The 21258-nt window shown below is 37.6% G+C and overlaps 1 protein-coding gene and 1 pseudogene across 18 annotated transcripts in view; both read right to left on the minus strand.

The window, feature by feature from the left end:
* The window catches only part of WDR76 (WD repeat domain 76), a 53148-nt gene that overhangs the window by 4999 nt on the left and 26891 nt on the right, over positions 1 to 21258 (minus strand). For all 17 annotated transcript variants that reach the window (XM_081548300.1, XM_081548297.1, XM_081548291.1 and 14 more), the window contains 6 exons: positions 20775 to 20876; positions 20644 to 20687; positions 17817 to 17970; positions 9353 to 9511; positions 1951 to 2168; positions 1215 to 1367 (listed from right to left, as the gene is read on the minus strand). In XM_081548300.1, coding sequence (XP_081404426.1) covers positions 1215 to 1367; positions 1951 to 2168; positions 9353 to 9511; positions 17817 to 17970; positions 20644 to 20687; positions 20775 to 20876 — 830 coding nt within the window. The remainder of the gene's footprint in view (positions 1 to 1214; positions 1368 to 1950; positions 2169 to 9352; positions 9512 to 17816; positions 17971 to 20643; positions 20688 to 20774; positions 20877 to 21258) is intronic.
* On the minus strand, positions 9666 to 14771 carry LOC145528981 (rRNA-processing protein FCF1 homolog pseudogene; annotated as a pseudogene). The gene has a single exon (XR_014070825.1). The product of XR_014070825.1 is annotated as an rRNA-processing protein FCF1 homolog pseudogene (transcript).

Consider the following 21258-nt stretch of genomic DNA (forward strand, 5'->3'; position numbering starts at 1 on the left):
CACTGCCTAGTGATTAAATCTCTCAGTGTATTACCTGGTAATGCTCACAGACTTTACTAGGAATTAATAGGGCACCTGTCACACACTATAAACCATGTTCTTCCCAATATATGGGTCTAAACAGAAATTAGGTGATTTTCTAGAGTCCAGCCCATAGTATACATTCAACAGATACTTGTTGAGTGAATAATGAACACATTCCAAAATCACTTAAGGTAAAAGTCTCATAAATTGAGAATTGCTTGCAATGTTAATGTTAAGCAAACTTGGGGATTTTAGAAGAGAACAAAATTATTTCCTTCATGGTTGCATTAACACTCTCCACATTTTTAAAAATTGGCATTATTTTCTATTTTTCTTCAACTGACTTATATTACATCTTAAAATCCATTTTTAGGTAGTAGCTATAGAAAGGTACTAAGGCTAAAATCAGAAAATTTTATCCAATAGTTTGCAAAGAGACCCAGTTTTTGCTATCTTTTCTGCCTGCCCATGGCCAAGGGCTCTGCAACTTCAATTCAGCACTTGACTTGTGGGAGGGATCCCACCATCCCCAGAGTAAGAGCTTCTTCCTATGCTAAAATTATCTTCTGTCCAAGATATCACACAGAAGGGCTTCCCTGGTAGCTCAGTTGGTAAAGAATCCACCTACAATGCAGGAGACCACAGTTCAATCCCTGGGTCGGGAAGATCTACTGGAGAAGGGATAGGCTACCCACTCCAGTGTTCTTAGGCTTCCCTGGTAGCTCAGATGGTAAAGAATCCACCTGCAATGTGGGTGACCTGGGTTCAATCCCTGGGTTGGGAAGATCCCCTGAACGGCTACCCATTCCAGTATTGTGGCCTGGAGAATTCCACGGACAGAGGAGCCTGACAGGTTACAATCCATGGGGTCACAGAGCCGGACACGACTGAGTGACTTTCACACAAGGTATCACAAGCCTGATTTCATCAGATTTCAGTGCTAAACGGAAAGCCTGACATCATTCCCCAGGGTAGTCACAGACCTTCCTTGACAATCTCAAGGAAATTTACAGATTCCAAAACTGCTGAAATGCTATTAAGTACAGGTCGTTGATCTTTGGGAACTTAGATATGGCTACAAAACAATTAACACTAGTGATTTAATAAGGAGTAACAGTAAACAAAGCTACTGGTTAACTAACACAGTAATTACAGACTCTTAACAACATATTTCTGTCTTCCCAATTTACCTCAGCTTACAATCAGCACACGTGGTTACTACTCTGTTACCAGTAAGAGGTGAAAAATAGGCCGAAGCGATGCTCTTTGTGTGCTCAGTTAAAGAAATCAAAGGCCGGCTTCTACTGGGATTCAGGCATCTTGCATCATAAATATGAACGTCCCTGTAACAGGAGGAATAATTCTCAGTGTTATCATAGTACACAGAGTAAGCCTCTACAATAGCATGGAACATAGACACTCATATACACACTACATTGAAGAACAGTTAAGACAGCCCCCTCTAATCTTCTGTATTAATTTTAAAAACAAGGGTATAGATTAAAAATTAGAAAAATTCCAAAATTATAGCATATATATGTAACCAGGTGAGTATAGAGAGACAAGATTCTAGCTGGTTTTCCCATCTCTTCAAGAAAAAAGTTAACACAGACTAAGAAATTGTAGGTCCCATTTAACTTGTATTTTTTACAGATTTTCTTCTCAAAAGGCTGAAGTAAATGCACGAGACCAAGGAAAACAAAAAATGTATATTTGTTTCAATATTTTCACTATGTATTAAATCTCATTTTAAAGAATCATAAAAAAACTCAAAAAACAACAACAAAAAAGAAAACACCCTCAAATTAGCATAGAAAGGAAAATTATTTGGCCTGTGGGTATCACAAAAACGTCTTTGTCAACCAAACTAAAACATTGTCCCTAACGTTAAAACATCTATATCATAAAATTTTATGAAGAACATACCTCAATCCTGCAGTGATAAAATACTGTCTATGCACTGGGTGCACATGAACAGTTCTTATTTTGCTCAAAGAAGATTTGGTAAGTTTCTCACAAGAAGTTCCAGGAGTCCGCCTATCCACTAGTGACATACTTCCATCCCAGTGACCTACTATTAAAGTGGAGGCATCTTCTGTCAAGAAGTCAAAGGAGGAAAAGCTGCTTCTTTCATCTCTATATACCTAAGGATATAAGGAACAATCAACTTAAGTAACACTCTTCTTTTAAAAAAAGCCAATGCATAAATTCTTTGTTAAAAAAGTAACAAAACACTTTACCCCAAATACCTCATTTATCCTCCCATCATCCTCACAGGAAGCACAGGACAAAATGGTCATCCTCTTTTGCAGAGATGGAATCAAAGGCACTGATCAACTCTAAGACTTGCCTGCAATCAAACAGCCCATCCACCCATGTTGGGGTTACATCCCAAATCTCTTAAATCCAATAAACCTCAGTTGCAGATCTACCCTGAAACTTACTAGGAAATGGATTGAATTTGAATTCTACTCGATTGAAATACAAACTGAAACTCACAAAGATATACGCACCCCAATGCCCACAACAGCACTATTTATAATAGCCAAGACATGGAAGCAACCTAAACGGTGCCTCCACAGTGGAGTAGATGAAGATGTGGTACGTATACATGATGGATTATTCAGTTTCAGCGAAAGTCGCTCAGTCATATCCGACTCTTTGTGACCCCATGGGCTATACAGTCCATGGCATTCTCCCAGCCAGAATACTGGAGTGGGTAGCTATTTCCTTCTCCAGGGGTTCTTCCTAACCAAGGGATTGACCCAGGTCTCCCACACTGCAGGCCGATTCTTTACCATCTAAGCCACCAGGAACACCCTGATGGAATATTACTCAGTCACAAATAATGCTATTTGCAGCAACATGGATGGACCTAGAGACTGTCATTCTGAGTGAAGTAAATCAGATACAAATATCATATATTGCTTACATGTGGAACCTAAAAAACGGGTACAAATGAACTTATTTACAAGACAAAAGTAGAGTCATGAATGTAGAAAATAAACTTGTGTTTACCAGGAGATGGAGGGGAGATGGATAAATTGAGACTGACATATACACATTAATATATATAAAATAGATAACTAATAAGGACCTGCTATATAGCACAGAGAACTGCACTCAGTACTCTGTAATGGTCTATATGGGAAAAAAATTTAAAAAAAAAAGAGTGGATAATATGTTTATGTATAACTGATTCACTGTGCTGTACACCTGGAACATAACACTGTAAATCCACTATACTCCAATAAAAATTTTTTTAAAAATTATATGGACAGTAATCACATCAGTGGTTTCCAGGGGCTTTGAGAAAGAGGAGAGGACTAACTGCAGAGGGTCATGAGGTAATTTTTTCAGGTGATGGAAATTTTCTATATCTTGATTGCAGTGGTGGTTACATGAGTTTGCCAAGATTCATAAAACTGCATACCTAAAACAGGTAAGTTTTACAGTATGTACTGTATACCTCAATAAACCTGACTTTTAAAAAAATAAATAAGTGGAGAACTTTGACAACTCAATACTAAAAACACAGATAACCCAATTAAAAACAGGCAAAAGATCCAAACAGACATTTCTTTAAATAATTACAATAATTATTAATAAGCAAATCCCCGTCATGAACAACAGCCTTGTCATGGTGAAGGGGCTTGTTTAACTCAGTGAAGCTATGAGTGATGTTGTGCAGGGCCACCCAAGACAGACAGGTCACACTGAAGAGTTCTGACAAAATATGGTCCACTGGAGAAGTAAATGGCAACCCATTCCAGTATTCTTGTCAGGAGAACCTCATGAACAGTATTAAAAAGGCAAAAAGACAGAACACTGGAAAATGGACACTGCCCCCCTCCAAACCAGAGAGGGTCCAACATGCTATGAGGGAAGAGCAGACAGCAATTACTAATACCTCCAAAAAGAATGAAGCGGCTGGGCCAAAGCAGCAATGATGCTCAGTTTTGAATGTGTCTGGTGGTGAAAGTAAAGTCCAATGCTGTAAAGAACAGTATTGCATAGGAACCTGGAATGCTAGGTCCATGAATCAAGGTAAATTGGACACTCAAGCAGGAGATGGCAAGATTGATCTACAGATCGAGAATCCCAAAAATGATGTTATTTACCCTCGACACCATTTTACTAGACCAACAAAGCTCAACCACAAACCAGGAGCCTAAAGCTTTAACTAATGACACCTCTGCCTCAACTTCAAGGCGTCTGACAGCTGTGTGTTGACGGAATCAAGTCTGCACGTGGGTTTGGTTTGGCTCACTGTTTTTTTTTTCCCCTTCCTAATTTCTTTTTACAGTTTTACTGAGATGTAGTATTTCCTACACCATAAACTTCACTCTCACCATGTTTTTTAAACTATGACTTAGTTCACAACACTGACCTGACATACTAGAAGATTTTTTAAAAAAAATCTTAGGACAACTTAGGAATCAGTGAACTAAAATGGACGTGAATGGGCAAATTTAATTCAGATGACCACTGTATCTACCACTGTGGGCAAGAATCCCTTAGAAGAAAAGGAGTAGCCCTCATAGTCAACAAGAGAGTCCAAAATGCAGTACTTGGGTACAATCTCAAAAATGAAAGAATAATCTTGGTTCATTTCCAAGGCAAATCATTCAGCATCACAATAATCCAAGTCTATGCCCCAACCACTTATGCCAAAGAAGCTGAACAGTTCTATGAAAACCTACAAGAACTTGTAGGTTTGACTCCGGAAAAAAAAAAAAAAACACGTCCTTTTCATCATAGAGGACTGGAATGCAAAAGTAGGAAGTCAAGAGATACCTGGAGTGACAGGCAAGTTTGGCCTTGGAGTACAAAATGAAGCAGTGCAAGGCTAATAAGATTTTTTCCAAGAGAATGCACTGGTCATAGCAAACACCCTCTTCCAGCAACACAATAGACCACTCTACACATGGACATCACCAGATAGTCAATATTGAAATCAGACTGATTACATTCTTTGCAGACAAAGATGGAGAAGCTCTATATAGTCAGCAAAAACAAGACCTGGAGCTGACTGTGGCTCAGATCATCAGTTCCTTATTGCAAAATTCAGTCTTAATTGAAGAAAGTAGAGAAAACCACTAGACCATTCAGGTATGACCTAAATAAATCCCATATGATTATACTGGGGACGTGAAGAATAGATTCAAGGTACTCCATCTGGTAGACAGAGTGCCATAGTTCTTGAAACTATGGACAGAGGTTTGTAACACTGTACAGGAGGCAGTGACCAAAACCATCCAAAAGAAAAAAATGCAAAAACGCAAAATCGTTGTCTGAGGAGGCTTTACATATAGCTGAGGAAAGAAGAGACGTGAAAAGCAAGGGAGAAAGGGAAAGAGATACCCAACTGAGTGCAGAGTTCCAGAGAACAGCAAGGAGAGATAAAAAGGCCTTTTTAAATGAAAAATGCAAAGAAGTAGAAGAAACCAACAGAATGGAAAAGACTAAAGATCTCTTCAAGAAAACTGAAGATATCAAGGGAACATTTCATTCAAGGATGAGCACAATAAAGGATGGAAGCAATACGGACCTAATGGAAGCAGACGAGATTAAGAAGAGGCGGTAAGAATACACAGAATAACTGTACCAAAAAAACTCTTAATGACCCAGGTAACCAAAATGGTATGGTCACTCACCTAGAGCCAGACACCCTAGTATGTGAAGTCAAGTTGGCCTTAGGAAGCATTACTTACAAACAAGCTAGTGGAGGTGACAGAATTCCAGCTGACTTATTTAAAATCCTAAATGATGATGTTAAAGTGATGCACTCAATATGTCAGCAAATTTGGAAATTATGTCAGCAGTGACCACAGGACTGGAAAAGGTTAGTTTTCATTCCAATTCCAAAGAAGGGCAATGACAAAGAATGTTCAGACTACTATACAATTGCATTCATTTCACATGCTAGTAAAGTTATGCTCAAAATCCTTCAAGCTAGGCTTCAGCAGTATATGAATAGAGAACTTTCAGATGTACAAGCTGGGTTTCGAAAAGGCAGAGGAACCAGAGATCAAATTACCAACATTCACTGGATCATAGAGAAAGCAAGGGAATTCCAGAAAAACAACTACTTCTGTTTCACTGACTACACTAAAGTCTTTGCTTGGATCACAACAAACTATGGAAAATTCTTAAAGAGATGGTTTCTCTCCTGAGAAACCTGTATGCAGGTCAAGAAGCAACAGTAAGCAACAGTAAGAAGCAGACATGGAACAACTTACTGGTTCCAAATTAGGAAAGGGGTATGACAAGGCTTATACTGTCACCCTACTTATTTAACTTATATGCAGAGGATATCATGCGAAATGCCAGACTGGGTGAAGCACAAGCTGGAATCAAGGTTGCCAGGAGAAATATTAACAACCTCAGATATGCAGATAATACCACTCTAATGGCAGAAAGTAAAAAGAAACTAAAGAGCCTCTTGATGAGGCTGAAAGAGGAGAGTGAAAAAGCTGGCCTGAAACTCAACATTCAAAACTCTAAAATCACAGCATCCGGTCCCATTACTTCATGGTAAGTAGAAGGGGAAAAAATGGAAGTAGTGACAGATTTTATTTACTTGGCCTCCAAAATCACTGTAGATGATGACAGTGGCCATGAATTTAAAAGATGCTTGCTCCTTGGAAGGAACGCTATGACAAACCTAGACAGCACATTAAAAAGCAGAGACATCACTTTGCCAACAAAGATCTGTATAGTCAAAGATATGGTTTTTCCAGTAATCATGTACAAATGTTAGAGTTGGACCATAAAGATGGCTGAGTACTGAAGAATTGATGCTTTAAAATTGTGGTACTGGAGAAGACTTTTGGGAATCCCTTAGACTGCAAGGAGATCAAATCACTGAATCCAAAAGGAAATCAACCCTGTATATATTCACTGGAAGGACTGATGCTGAAGCTGAAGCTCCAATACTCTGGACACCTGACGTGAAGAACGGACTCATTGGAAAAGACCCTGATGCTAAGAAAGATTGAAGGGGGGAGGAGAAGGGGACGACACAGGATGAGATGGTTGGACGGCATCACTGACTCAATGGACACGAGTTTGAGTAAGTTCCAGGAGGTGGTGATGGACAGGGAAGCCTGGAGTGATGCAGTCCATGGGGTCACAAAGAGTTGGACACAACTGAGCAACTGAACTGAACTATTACTCACTTAATACCACTGTATCATGATTGATCCACAGAAAAATAATAGAATTCTCTATCACCAAAGCTACCATTTAATAGGAAAACCTATAATCACTTTTTGAAATCAGAATATCAGAATTCTGCATATCAGAATTATAAATGTCTAGGTATTGCTTTTTTTGTCCAAAGCTCCAGATATGTTTCTAATTAGCAGCCATGTTTAAAACCAACTGGACTATATGATGATCTTTTACTTTTATCTAGTTTGTTTCATTTTTTCTATCTCATACTCAGTGCTCCATTTCATTTAGTTTAGGTTTTCCAATTTCTCCATCTATTTTTTTCTATGTTCTCTCTCAAGCCTTTATCAAGCATAGCAGAAAAACTTTTGTATACATATATATATGTTATGTATAATATATGTATTTTAGAAAGCTTATGAATTTTCACCTAACTAAAAAATTTATGACAGTTTGATTCCACTTGTTTGACTTAGTATGAAGAGAATGCTAGATTTATAATTTAAAAAAATAGATGCAACAAGTAACAAAGGTTTACTGTATAGCACAGGGACCTCTAGTACCTATAATGGAAAATAATCTGAAAAATAATATGTATATATGTATAACTGAATCACCTTGCTGTGTACTTGAAACATTGTAAGTCAACTATACTTCAATAAATATATGTATTAAGAAAAATTCCTATAAGTAATTATGAATAATCTGTACACAGAACATTAGAATAATTACAAAGACATCAGAATGTGTTAATTTTGAGTACTGGTTGACATAAAAAATTAAGGCATACATAAAATTAGATCAATTAAATTAGTATTTATGATGATAAATCATAACAGTGATGATACCATGTTTTCTTCATTGTTTCACATATAAAATTGCCCTTATACTGAGGATGTCTAAAAACTTTAAAAGTTCCATTCAAAATAAGTTAAAGGGTGAAAACCTACATCTAAACTACCCTAAACTTCACAAAGATTAAAATTTACATTGAAAAAAGTTTAATTTACGAGAATTCTCTTAATGAGGAAATCTAATACGGTTAATAAGCAAATATGAAAGCTCACTTGAAATGACATGTTTGTTGTAATGATTAAGTAGCATATATTTAAGTAGGAGACCAAATGTAATCACTGGGATCAAATATTGTGAGGATTCCTCAGGCCTTTGGAAGCTTCTGGCCTACCCAACCAGAGATCAAATGGATTAGAAAACCTTCAAGGGGTAGAGTCTGTTTATCTTGATAGAGTATCTCTGGGCGGATGGAGAGTCACAAGTATGAGCCTAACATTTTTCAACTATTCTTAAACAGACTTCAACTTAATCTGACCTCATAGGGGCTAGATTAGCCCAGGAAAAGATCTTATCCTCAACAGGTAGTTATGAATAAACCTGGCCTAAGATGTTCTGAATGAAATCCCCTGGGTGTCCATTTCTTGCCAGAGTACAATTTTATCACATCCAATTGCAGTACTTCATTCTAACCTCACCAGATAAAAATAGCTGAGCTAATCTATTAACAGATATATATATGGCATGTAAGACATGATAAATCTTAGCTAGAAAACAAAAAAACAAATTTTATAGTTTTTGTGTTACATTATTGGCCATATGTTTTAGATATAATGTGCTACAGTACTGCTTGTTATGTGATGAATTTCTCTATAGTCTTTTCTGTCACATCTAACATTCAGCCTCACAAAATTCATATCTGCAAAGGCTAGAATAAAAATATAATACTATTTTAATATTTTTCCTGAATAAAAGACAAGTTTAAGCCTTAAAACAGAAGAATAGCTTATTGTCTTTAAAAGATTTTTGCAAAAATAAAAAATAAGAGCAAAAACCTATCATGTGCCAAGCTCTGTTTTAAGTACTTTATCTACATTAACTCACTTAGTCCTTCTGACAGTCCTGTAAGGTAAGTATTATTACTGTTTCATTTCAAAACTAAGGAAATTGAGACACAAAGAGGTAAAGGAACTTTGCCAAGGTCACACAGATAATACCAGACAGGATATGAATTTAGGCAGTATAGTTCTAAAGTCCCTGTTCCATACCATCTCATCCAGTCTGATGATCATTCATGTGGCATTTCATAAAGAATCTAGAGTATCATCTAAGGTCAATATGTAAACACATTAACATTTACCTCTTCAAAAACAGCCCTGGAAAAATCCCCACAGCGTAATGTGCCATCATAACTCAGTGACAGTAGGTGAGCCGGATTGGCAGGTGAGAAGTAAAGACAGCTGACTGGTTGACTATGGGGCTGAAAAAGATAAACTCCATCCTCTTTAGGTTGGTGAGTCTGCAAGAGAGTTAGGGGTTGGGAGAGAGACAAAAACTGGTGAGAAATAGTAATATATTCTATGTCATTAAGTCATTAAAATATTTATGTCTGTATTATATTCAGTCTGTTCTCAGTCTATTATACCCAACCCTCCCAATTAGAAAGTCAGAACTACAAACTTTATTTTTTTATTTTTATTTTTTTCACGCTATAGCATGTTTTAATGAACTGGCAAAAGAGAAAACGGGTCAAAGGAAGGTGGAGAAATTTTCTCTTTTCATTAGAACCGAGGTGCTCCATAATCATCTGGCATCCGCTCAATGTTGTACCTATGGTTAGAAATGTACATGATGGGAACTCCAGGGATCTTCCGGATTCTTCCTTTAAGGTCCCGGTCAACTGTGGCCACAATGTAACATTTGTGCTGAGTTACTCTTTGTACTAAGCAGTCATCTGCATAGGTTCCTTTGTGTGTACATGGTAATCGTTCAAATCTTGGATCCTTGGCAATCCTTAAAGCCACTCTATACTTCTGCCCCAGTTTCTCAATTTCAGCCATTACGCAGTCAGTTATACAAGGGATACACTTGGCATACAGACAGTCCATCATTGACTGCACTAAGTCCAGTTTGGCCTTAATGGAAAAGTTGATAAAGTTGGTATCGATGAGGATGTGGTAAGGTGGGCCCAGCTGTGTGTTATATTGGAAGAATAAGCAGGAAGGGTGTTGGGGGACTTCTCTTTCCTTGAGTGCACTGGGATCTTTCTTTTCTTTCTTTTTCAGTTTTAATCTATCCTTTTCTTTAAGCCTCTGATCTCTGAGACTAAGCATTCGCTTCATGGTTGCATACTTCCGTGTTTTCTTTTGCTTCCCCATTTTCACGCCGCGCTCTTGTTTCTTCCGGAATCCCAGAACTACAAACTTTATACTCTCACTATTTTCCTAATTTTCAGTCCAACAGAATGAAGTCTCATTTATTTTAATAGTTTCCAGTTTTTTGCAACTAGACAACTAGTTTTTCATAATGCAGAGGGGAAATAATTACTGCTTATTCTGACTTCATTTCATGAAATCCTCAGGAAATGTGAGATTTACTTTTTATTTCACACACAGGATAATTCCTTCCTACTAAAATACATCAATGTCACTTCTACTTTGCTTGCTAAGTATGCTTCTATATGAGTATATCATCCTGAGAACAATTTTTGTAAGTTGTTTGGTTCTGGCACAAAATTATAGTTTTTAGAATATTTTATCCACTAAATACTCTGGCCACCTGATGCAAAGAGCTGGCTTATTGGAAAAGACTCTGATGCTGGGAAAGATTGAGGGCAAGAGGAGAAGGGGGCGGCACATGATGAGATGGTCAGATAGCATCACTGACTCAACGGATGTGAGTTTGAGCAAACTCCAGGAGATAATGAAGGACAGGGATGCCTGGCATGCTGCAGTCCATGGAATCACAAAGAGTCAGACATGACTTAGCAACTGAAAAAAAAAAAAAAATCCCCTAAATATTCCATGAAAAATGAATGCATTTGAATTTCTGTAGTAATATTACTGCTTCTAAAGATTATCCTTTCACTACCAGATTATCAACTCTGAAATCATGTTTTGAATTTCCATGTTATATTCCTATACCACATGTTATACTATGAACCAACAACTATCATCTCCAAATCAAGCTTAGCCTGCTCTGAAATACTCAAGCATTGTTTTTGTCTTTTTTATATAAGTTTTTAAAGAGAAAAAAATTTTAAAGAAAAGAAAGAAAAAATTTTTTTAAAAAAAGGAAAAAAATTACAATCACACAAACTCCTCCTCCTACTCAGAGTTAACCACTGTTAACACTTTGGCATATTTGTCCATAGCATATATTTTTTAGAAAAACAATACTCTCCAGACAAAAGTTCTGAAAAATCATTCAAAACCCAAAATTATCACTGAAATATTAAGCAATCATTATAGATGTCTTTACATGTAGTTACTTATATAGATAGAAGGACAGAGAAGAAATTTGGGGGGGATGGGGAAGGCCACTTTTAATAGTATTAAATTTATCTATACTTTAAAATAATAAAAGAAAAGCAAGCTGAAGGAATTTTTGAATTTCAAGTATTTCTTTACAAGAGTTATCTAAGAAGGAAAAAGTATAAAGCATAAAGCACTTACAGTCATTAAGCTTTATTTTTAAATTTAACTATGGATGTCTCAATTTTAGATTTCTATTGATTGAGGACACTATTTCCCCCCTCTCCTCCAATCTCCCCTTTTTCCATCTCTATATTTATTTTTATTTTGTCCAGGTTAACAACATTCATATCTAGTTCTGTAACCATAATTCATATTGCTGTTTAATATTAGTTCTTCATTTAAATGGATTCAATACTTATCATCAATTCTTCTGTCAAGCTTCTTCACTCCTGAATTCTTAATTTTGACTTACTTTTAATTGGCTGAGGTTTTCCATCAAGCAGTTTTTCCAGATGAACTCATAGGTCTTGAATTTCTTGAGTTTCTTCACATGTGAAAATACCTACCTGCTGCCCTTACATTAGAATAATATCTTGGGCTACCTATGTATTCCAGGCCACACCTCCTTCCCTCAGCACTTTGTAGACATTACATGAAATGTTGTAGAAAACTGAGGCAAGCCTGGCTTCTCCCCTTGAATATAATTTGTTTTTCCTACCTGAAGAATTCTTTGTCCTTTAAGCTCCAAAGTTTCTGAGAACTTGGCATACATTTTCAAATGTGCCAATCCAATTCTGGCTTTTCCCTTAAAACTTTTCTCATCTGTGTTTAAGATAACCTCAAATCTTTCCTTTAATATCAGTAATTTTATTTTCAGCAATGTCTATTCTGTTCCTTCTAATTTATTAGTTTCACTGATTTTCAATTTGTTTCCTTAGTTTTGCTGTCTCCTTCATTCCATTGTTTGTTATCTTATCTTTGAGACTTATTTTACCAAAATTAATGCTGTTATTAACTTGCTCCACAGCATCACTGTCCAAAAGAACTTTGAGATGACAAAAATGATATATGTATGCACTGTCCAATATGGTATCCACTATTCACGTGTGGCTATTAAGCACTTGAAATGTGCCTGGTATAACTGAAGAACTGAATTTTCTATTTTAATTACTTTAAAAATAAACACAGGTAACCTTGCTTTTCAAAAGTTTGCTTTTTACTTTATACCACTTCGCTCTTACAAAATACCTATGTTAACACCTATTTTCGCTAACTGAAGGGAATCCAAAAAGGATTTTCGTTTTTATGAGAAAGGGTGAAGAATGAAAATAGCATTCAGCATTTGTTTTCCAGGAAGCTGTTACAGAGGCAGCACACCCCAAGCAGCAAGAGCGGCACCACCAAGCTCTGTCCCAGGGAACTTACACTCAGTATCTCAGCCTGAAGCTGCTCTCAGTTCTGAACTGTGTCTGACAGCATCTGTACTTTATCTTGATTTATTCTGTGCATTTATTAGCAAGACACCTTAAGGTAATTAATTGCTTCTTGCGTTACACCATTTGAGCCTACAAATGGTTTCATAGTAATACTCTACTGTTGGATAAGGCGGAGAAGGAAATGGCAACCCACTCCAGTATTTTTGCCTGGAAAATCCCATGGACGGAGGAACCTCGTAGGCTACAGTCCATGGGGTCACAAAGAGTCGGACACGATTGAGTGACTTCACTTTCACTTTGGATAAGGAGGGAAACCTGTAGTCCAAATTTCATTTCAGTCCGAAAATACAAAGTTAAGTGTGCAACTAACGACTTCAAACCAAAATGACTCCAGGACCAGTTTGCTTTGAGTCTAGAAATGACTGTCTGTACACACTGGATTGGAATATGAAAACTGAAAGTACAAGCACCAGTAAAGACGATTACAGTAATCCCAAAAAAGAAAATGGAGCCCTCACTAATGTGGTGTTAGCCAGGATAGGAAAGAGAGGGCAAAATCATTAAAGGATTTTACTAGACATAAGGAATGAAGGGACAACCTAACTCTTCCATGGCTTCCTCTTGCTTTTAGGATAAAAAGCAAAATTCTCAACAAAATTTATAAAGATATACATCTGACCTCTTCCCACCTCTATATTTCCCCCCCTACTCCACTCATCCCTTCCATCTATGCCTTTGTTGTCCATGCTCAAGCCACACAGGCGTTTTTTCAGGTTCTTGAATGTATCAAGCTGGCACCTACTGCCTAAGGTCCTTCACATGTGGTTCCTCTTGCCTGAAGTGCTCTTTTCCCTTTCTTTGCTTGGCTTTCAAATCTCAACTCAATTCTCACTTCTTCAGGGAAGCCTTCCCTGATCCTCCAAATTAGGCCAATCTACCTGTTACGTGATAATACCACTCTTCCTTCACTCCATTAATCACAGTATATAATTCACTCCACTTATCAAATGTATAATTACTTCATTCATGCTGCTTTTGCCACTAAATTCTAAACCCTATGAGAACATGGACAGTCTTTCCTCACAAATATGGCTGGGGCATCATTAGAAGAGTATGTAACACAAAACAGTAAGTATGGAATGAATGAATGGGTGCATGGGCGACCCAATGAATGACAACACAACTTTTGACCCTAGGTGAGACTAGGAATCTGACAAAAAGTGGAAAACAGAGGGACTACCAAGGCAATTCAATGTGGTAAAGGAGTCTTTTCAACAAACAGTGCTGGGACAACTGGATATATACATATAAAAAGATGAACTGGGGCCCTTACCTCAGAGAATATACAAAAATAATTCAAAGATTATAATACTAATAATAACTCAAGGTGGATCAGTGAACTAAATGTGAAAGCTTAAACTATAAAAATATTTAGAAAAATACATAGGTGAAAAATCTCCTGACTTTGGGCTACATGGAAGATTTCTTAGATGACACCAAAAACACAATCCATTAAAAATTTGATAAAATTGGACCTCATCAAAACTCAAAACTTTTGCACCTCAATAGCATTAAAAAAATGAAAAGACAAGGAGAAACATTTGTAAATCAAGTATCTGATAAGGATGCGCATCTAGAGTATACAAGGAACTCTTACAACTCAATAAGAAAACAAATAATCCAATAAAAAAATTGACAAAAGGTTTGAATAGACATTTCACCAAAGACATCCAAATGGCAGGATAAGAGCCTCAACAGCATTATTCATTAGACAAATGCAAATCAAAACCACAGGGAGATAAAACTTCACTAGGAAGATAACACCCACTTGTAAGGCTATAATCAGAAAGACAGACAATTATAAATGTTGGTGAGAATGGAGGAAAACTGGAACCTTCATACATTGCTGGTGGGAATAGAAGATGGTACAAACCCTTTGGAAAGCAGTTTGGCAGTTCCTCAAATGTCGACCAGTTACCATATGACCTAGCAATTCTATTCCCAGATAACCACTCAAAAGAAATGAAAACACGTTTCCACACAAAAATGTGTACACAAATATTTAAAATCAAATTATTCAGAACAGCTAGGAAGTGGAAACAACCCAAATGTCTACCAAGAGATAAATTCATAAGCAAAATGTTGTATAATCAAACAAGGAAATACTATTCAACAATAAGACAGAGGTGCTGATAGATTAGCATCTACTAGCATATTACTGTAACACAGATACACCTTAAAACCATACTAAAGGAAAAACACCAACATAAAAGACCATGTATTCTACGATTCTATTTACATGAAATATCTAAAAAGTGCAAATTTGTAGAGATTTGCCTGGGGATAAGGGTAGAAACAGGGATTAAATGTAAATAGCCATGAGGAATCTTACAGGAATGATGAAAATGTTCTAAAACTGAATTATGATGATAATTACACAACTCAATAAACTTACTAAAAATCATTAAATTGTACATTTTAAACGTGTGGATTTTATAAAATATGAATTATACCTCAACAAAACTAATTTAAAAAACAAAGACTAGGGGAGGACTCCCCTGGCTGTCCAGTGGCTAAGATGCCCCACTCCCTGTGCAGGGGGCTCAGGTTTGCTCCCTGGTCAAGAAACCAGATTCTACATGCAGAAACTAAGAGTTCACATGTTTCAACTAAAGATCCTGCATTCCACAGCTAAGATCAAAGAACCCATGTGCCACAACTAAGACTCAACACAGTTAAATAATAAAAATAAATATTAAAAAAAACAAAAAAAACTAAGGAAGTTGGGGAGTGAGAACAGGATAGCTAAGACACTGGCTTTAGACTTGCTCACTCTGTTGAGATAACCAGGTGTCCTGAAAAAACTAGAAAGTTGATAAAAACATTGGACTGCAGACATCCAGTAAAAAAGATTTTTGGAGTCATCAGAAAAGACATGACAAATGGACTATTCTACATGTCTTCAACTCTGTGCTATATATCAACACCCACCCTGAAAAGATACTCACTTGACTATGCTAATTCTCTATTTTTCCTTTTCTAAGTTCTTCAACAAATAGTCTATCCATTGTTTTCATTTCTTCTACTTCATACTTTTTTAAAATTGTTGTTTTATTTATTTTTGGCTGCACTGGCTCTTCACTGCTGCATGCGGGTTTCTCTAGTTGCAGTCAGTGGAGGATACTCTTGATTGGGATGCTCAAGCTTCTTATCGTGGTGGCTTCTCTTGTTGCAGAGCACAGGCTCTAGGTACTCAGGCGTCAGTAGCTGTGGCTCTCAGCCTTAGTTGCTCCACAGCATGTGGAATCTTCCTGGAATAGGGATCAAACCGGTGTTCCCTGCACTGGCAGGCAGATTCTTATCCACTGCACCACCTGGGAAATCCCCTATCCCATATTTTTTTAATCTCCTAAAGTCTCTGTTCCTTCCTGACCTTATTGTTGAAGCTATTCTCTCAACTCACTAATCATACTCTCAACTCACTAATCATACCCTATGTCAAAACTAACAGCCCTTTTTTCTGTTCCAATTCTTTTTGGTGGTGGTTTAGTCACTAAGTCATGTCCGACTCTTGCCACCCCATGGACTATAGCCCTCCAGGCTCCTCTGTCCATGGGATTCTCCAGGCAAGAATACTGGAATGGGTTGCCATTTCCTTCTCCAGGGGATCTTCCCAACCCAGGAATCACGCCCGGGTCTCCTGCATTGCAGGCAGATTCTTTACCAACTGATCTACAAGGGAAGCCGCCCATTCTCCTTAACTCCTCTGAAAAAAAGCCCTGTCAGACTCCCATGCTTGAAATTCATCTCTTAGCTTATACAACCTTATACTATTTCTGGTCCTCTTCCCACTTCCCTGCTTCTGTTTTCTTTACCAAATCCTTTTGCCTCCTACCCCTACTAACATCTTATCAAAATAAGCAAGAACCTGTGCACTCAAAATAAAAGAGAACTTGGTTTTTATTTCTTCTCTTCTCACAAAATTCATTTTATTTATTAACCCCAACCCTCGACAAGTCACAATGGCTTCTCCATCTCCATTAATTGTCCTTGAAGGCATTTTTCATGTCTTTGTTCTACTTCCCCCAATTAGAAAATAAATTCAGGACTTCCCTGGTGGCTCAGTGGTGAAGAATCTGCCTGCCAATGAAGGAGACATGGGTTCTATCTCTGATCCGGGAAGATCCCATATGCTGCAGAGCAACTAAGCCGGTGTACCACAACTACTGAGCCTGTGCTCTAGAGCCCAGGAGCCACAACTACTGAGGCCATGTGCCACAGATACTGAAGCCTGAGATCCCTAGAGCCCATGCTCTGCAGCAAGAGAAGCCACAAAAATAGGAAGCCTGAGCACAACTACAGAGTAGCTCCTGCTCACTGAGACTAGAGAAAAGTCCGAACAGCAACGAAGACCCAGCAGAGCCAAAAATAGATAAATAAATTCAGAGAACATTAACTTGGCTTTCTTCAATTTTGTAACCACTAAAAGCAATCAATGCATTATTATATATGCAATGAATGAAATTTAATATCAGTTTCTGACTCATCAAAAAACGACTAGGATTATCCAAAGAAGATTCTTGGGAAGATATTTTGATCCAGTTTGAAAATTATATTTTAAACATAATTAGAAAACTAAGAACTTGCTGTGATCTTTTCATATATACATTTAAAGCTGTAATAAAGTTTCCTGGCAGGCATTTATGCCCAGATGACTAATGATATTCAAGCTAAAAATGTTAGAAGTTCTATAAAGTAAATTTAAATTCCTCTAGGTTTCTAAAATTTGGAATCACAAAGCACAAAACTATAAATCTCAAGTAACATCTAGAAACACATGGCTCTAGGCTGTTCTTTCGCAGACTATTTCCTTTCGTTGAATTTCAGTACCTTCAAAAAATTAATAACTTACCAAATCCCAAAGTCCAACTTGCCCAGATTTGGCCCCAGCTGCCACCAAAGTCCTCATTTCTGATGGGTGGATGGCCATTGAGGAAATTGAGCCTTTGGTAACTTTACAGACAGTATCTTCACTAATGATCATGCCATTTAACTTGACTTTGTAGCTGAGAACATTAAAAAGTTAAACTTTAGAAGTAAAACCAAACTCAATGGTCAAAACAATAAAAGGTGATTCAAAAAAGAAAAGTCACAATAAATGTGGGAAAATATTCAACTTCCTGGCAACCAAGGAAATCAAATTAAACAACAGGGTACTATTTTTCACTCATAAAAGTTAATAGGCTATAGTTAAACATGCATATATACTAACAGCAGAGTAAATTCATATAAGATTTTCAGAAATTAAAAAAAAAAAAAGATTTTGGAAAACAATTTGGCATGTCCTCAAGGGGGATCCAGATAACCACGATGGTGTGATCACTCACCTAGAGCCAGACATCCTGGAATATGAAGTGAAGTGGGCCTTAGGAAGCATCACTACAAAGCTAGTGGAGGTGATGGAATTCCAGTTGAGCTATTTCAAATCCTAAATGATGATGCTGTGAAAGTGCTGCACTCAATATGCCAGCAAATATGGAAAACTCAGCAGGAGCCACGGGACTGGGAAAGGTCAGTTATCATTCCAATCCCAAAGAAAGGCAATGCCAAAGAATGCTCAAACTACCACACAATTGCACTCATCTCACATGCTAGTAAAGAAATGCTCAAATTTCTCCAAGCCAGGCTTCAGCAATATTCCAGATGTTCAAGCTGATTTTAGAAAAGGCAGAGGAACCAGAGATCAAATTGCCAACATCTGCTGGATCATCGCGGAGAAGGAAATGGCAACCCACTCCAGTACTCTTGCCAGGAAACTCCCATGGACGGAGGAGCCTGGTAGGCTGCAGTCCATGGGGTCGCTAAGGGTCGGACGTGACTGAGCGACTTCACTTTCACTTTTCACTTTCATGCATTGGAGAAGGAAATGGCAACCCACTCCAGTGTTCTTGCCTGGAGAATCCCAGGGACGGGGGAGCCTGGGGGGCTACCGTCTATGGGGTCGCACAGAGTCGGACACGACTGAAGCGACTTAGCAGCAGCAGCAGCAGCTGGATCATTGAGAAAGCAAGAGAGTTCCAGAAAAACATCTATTTCTGCTTTATTGACTATGCCAAAGCCTTTGACTGTGTGGATCACAACCAACTGTGGAAAATTCTTCAAGAGAGGGGAATACCAGATCAGCTGACCTGCCTCCTGAGAAATCTGTACGCAGGTCAGGAAGCAACAGTTAGAATTGGACATGGAACAACAGACTGGTTCCAAATAGGAAAAGGAGTACATCAAGGCTGTATGTTGTCACTCTGCTTATTTAACTTATATGCAGAGTACGTCACGAGAAACACTGGGCTGGATGAAGCACAAGCTGGAATCAAGATTGCTGGGAGAAATATCAATAACCTCAGATATGCAGAAGACACCACCCTTATGGCAGAAAGTGAAGAACTAAAGAGCCTCTTGATGAAAGTGAAAGAGAACAGTGAACAAGTTGGCTTAAAGCTCAACATTCAGAAAACTAAGATCATGGCAGCCAGTTTCATCACTTCATGGCAAATAGATGGGGAAACAGTAGCTGACTTTTTTGGGGGGCTCCAAAATCATTGCAGATGGTGACTGCAGCTATGAAATTAAAAGATGCTTACTCCTTGGAAGGAAAGTTATGACCAACCTAGACAGCATATTAAAAAGCAGAGACATTACTTTGACAGCAAAGGTCCGTCTAGTCAAGGCTATGGTTTTTCCAGTAGTCATGTATGGATGTGAGAGTTGGACTATAAAGAAAGCTGAACACCGAAGAATTGATGCATTTGAACTGTGGTGTTGGAGAAGACTCTTGAGAGTCCCTTGGACTGCAAGGAGATTCAACCAGTCCATCCTAAAGGAGATCAGTCCTGTGTGTTCATTGGAAGGACTGATGTTGAAGCTGATTAGTCACTTGATGCAAAGAGCCTGACTCATTTGAAAAGACCCTGATGCTGGGAAAGATTGAAGGCAGGAGGAGAAGGGGACGATAGAGGATGGATATGGTTAGATGGCATCATCAACTCAATGGACTTGAGTTTGGGTAGACTCCGGGAGTTGGTGATGGACAGGGAGGCCTGGCAGGCTGCGGTCCATGGGGTCGCACAGAATCAGACACGACTGAGCGACTGAACTGAACTGAAAGGCTATAAAAACGTCCATAATATTTGACACATTAACCTCACTTCTGGAATCTATCCTAAGGAAATAATCCACTATCACAATACAAACTTCAACAGATACACACATACAAACACTCAAAACTAAATAGAAAACAACTCCAAATACCAAGAGGTTAAGCAAATTTCATCTACTGAATGAAATATTACTCAATTATTCCAAAAATTTAAAGACTCTAGTAACATCCAACCACAATGTTAATGGAAAAGCATAATGCAAAACTGTACATATATTAAAACATAATGAAGCAAAAATGTATGTAATTATACTTGTTTATTAAACACTGAATGAATACATATTATGCACCATGTACTTTTCTGGTTATTGAGATAAAATCCATGCATTCATGAAGCTTGTGTCCCAGGGGTTTTGTATATGGCAATATTTGAAAGGAAATACACAAAAACAACAGTTGTTAGGGTAGAAACATGATGCATAAAGCTTTTCACCTCATTTTCAAATTTCCTCTAATGGTATATAGTCTTTATAATTTAAAGATCTCAGGAAATGTAAAACAAAGGCAAGGGATTTTAACTCACCTTTTAATGCTAGATAATTCCTTCTCAGTGTTTTTACTTCTTGTCTGAAACAACAGGAGAAACCAAAGTACTAAATTAACACATGTACTGAAATTTGCTTAAAAGCTTGGGTTTATCCTCCCAAGTGATACCTTGCTCACTTCTGCCCAAGTCTGCAAAAATCCTTTAAATAGTTCACTGTCATCATCTCGATTTTCAGGAGTCATTTCTAAAGGCCCAGGAGGTATCAAAGGCTGTTACAAAAAATAAGAAAAAAAAAACTTAGTTGTCACTCTGCCCAAGAATTCAAGCTTGAGGTTTCTCTTTACTTTCAGTATCTACAATAGGGGTGACATATAGTTAGCAATCAATAATAGTTGTTCAATGAATGAATGCCAAGTATCCTGTAAAGTAATAACATGTATTATCTCATTTAATTCCCTTAAAAATCCAGTGAATGAGATACCACATTTCAAAGACAGCGGAATGAAACATAGAGAAGTTAATTTGTCCAAAGTTACACTGCCCATAAACAGAGTTGCTAGGAATTGATTCAGATCAGTTCAATTTCATTACTCAAAAGTTATTCCTCTGTATCATTTTTTTATATCGGGGATTGTAACCCACAAATCATGA

The sequence above is a fragment of the Giraffa tippelskirchi genome, chromosome 12 (genome assembly GCF_054371585.1).
Source record: "Giraffa tippelskirchi isolate mGirTip1 chromosome 12, T2T-mGirTip1v1.2.pri, whole genome shotgun sequence".
Classification (NCBI taxonomy): domain Eukaryota; kingdom Metazoa; phylum Chordata; class Mammalia; order Artiodactyla; family Giraffidae; genus Giraffa; species Giraffa tippelskirchi.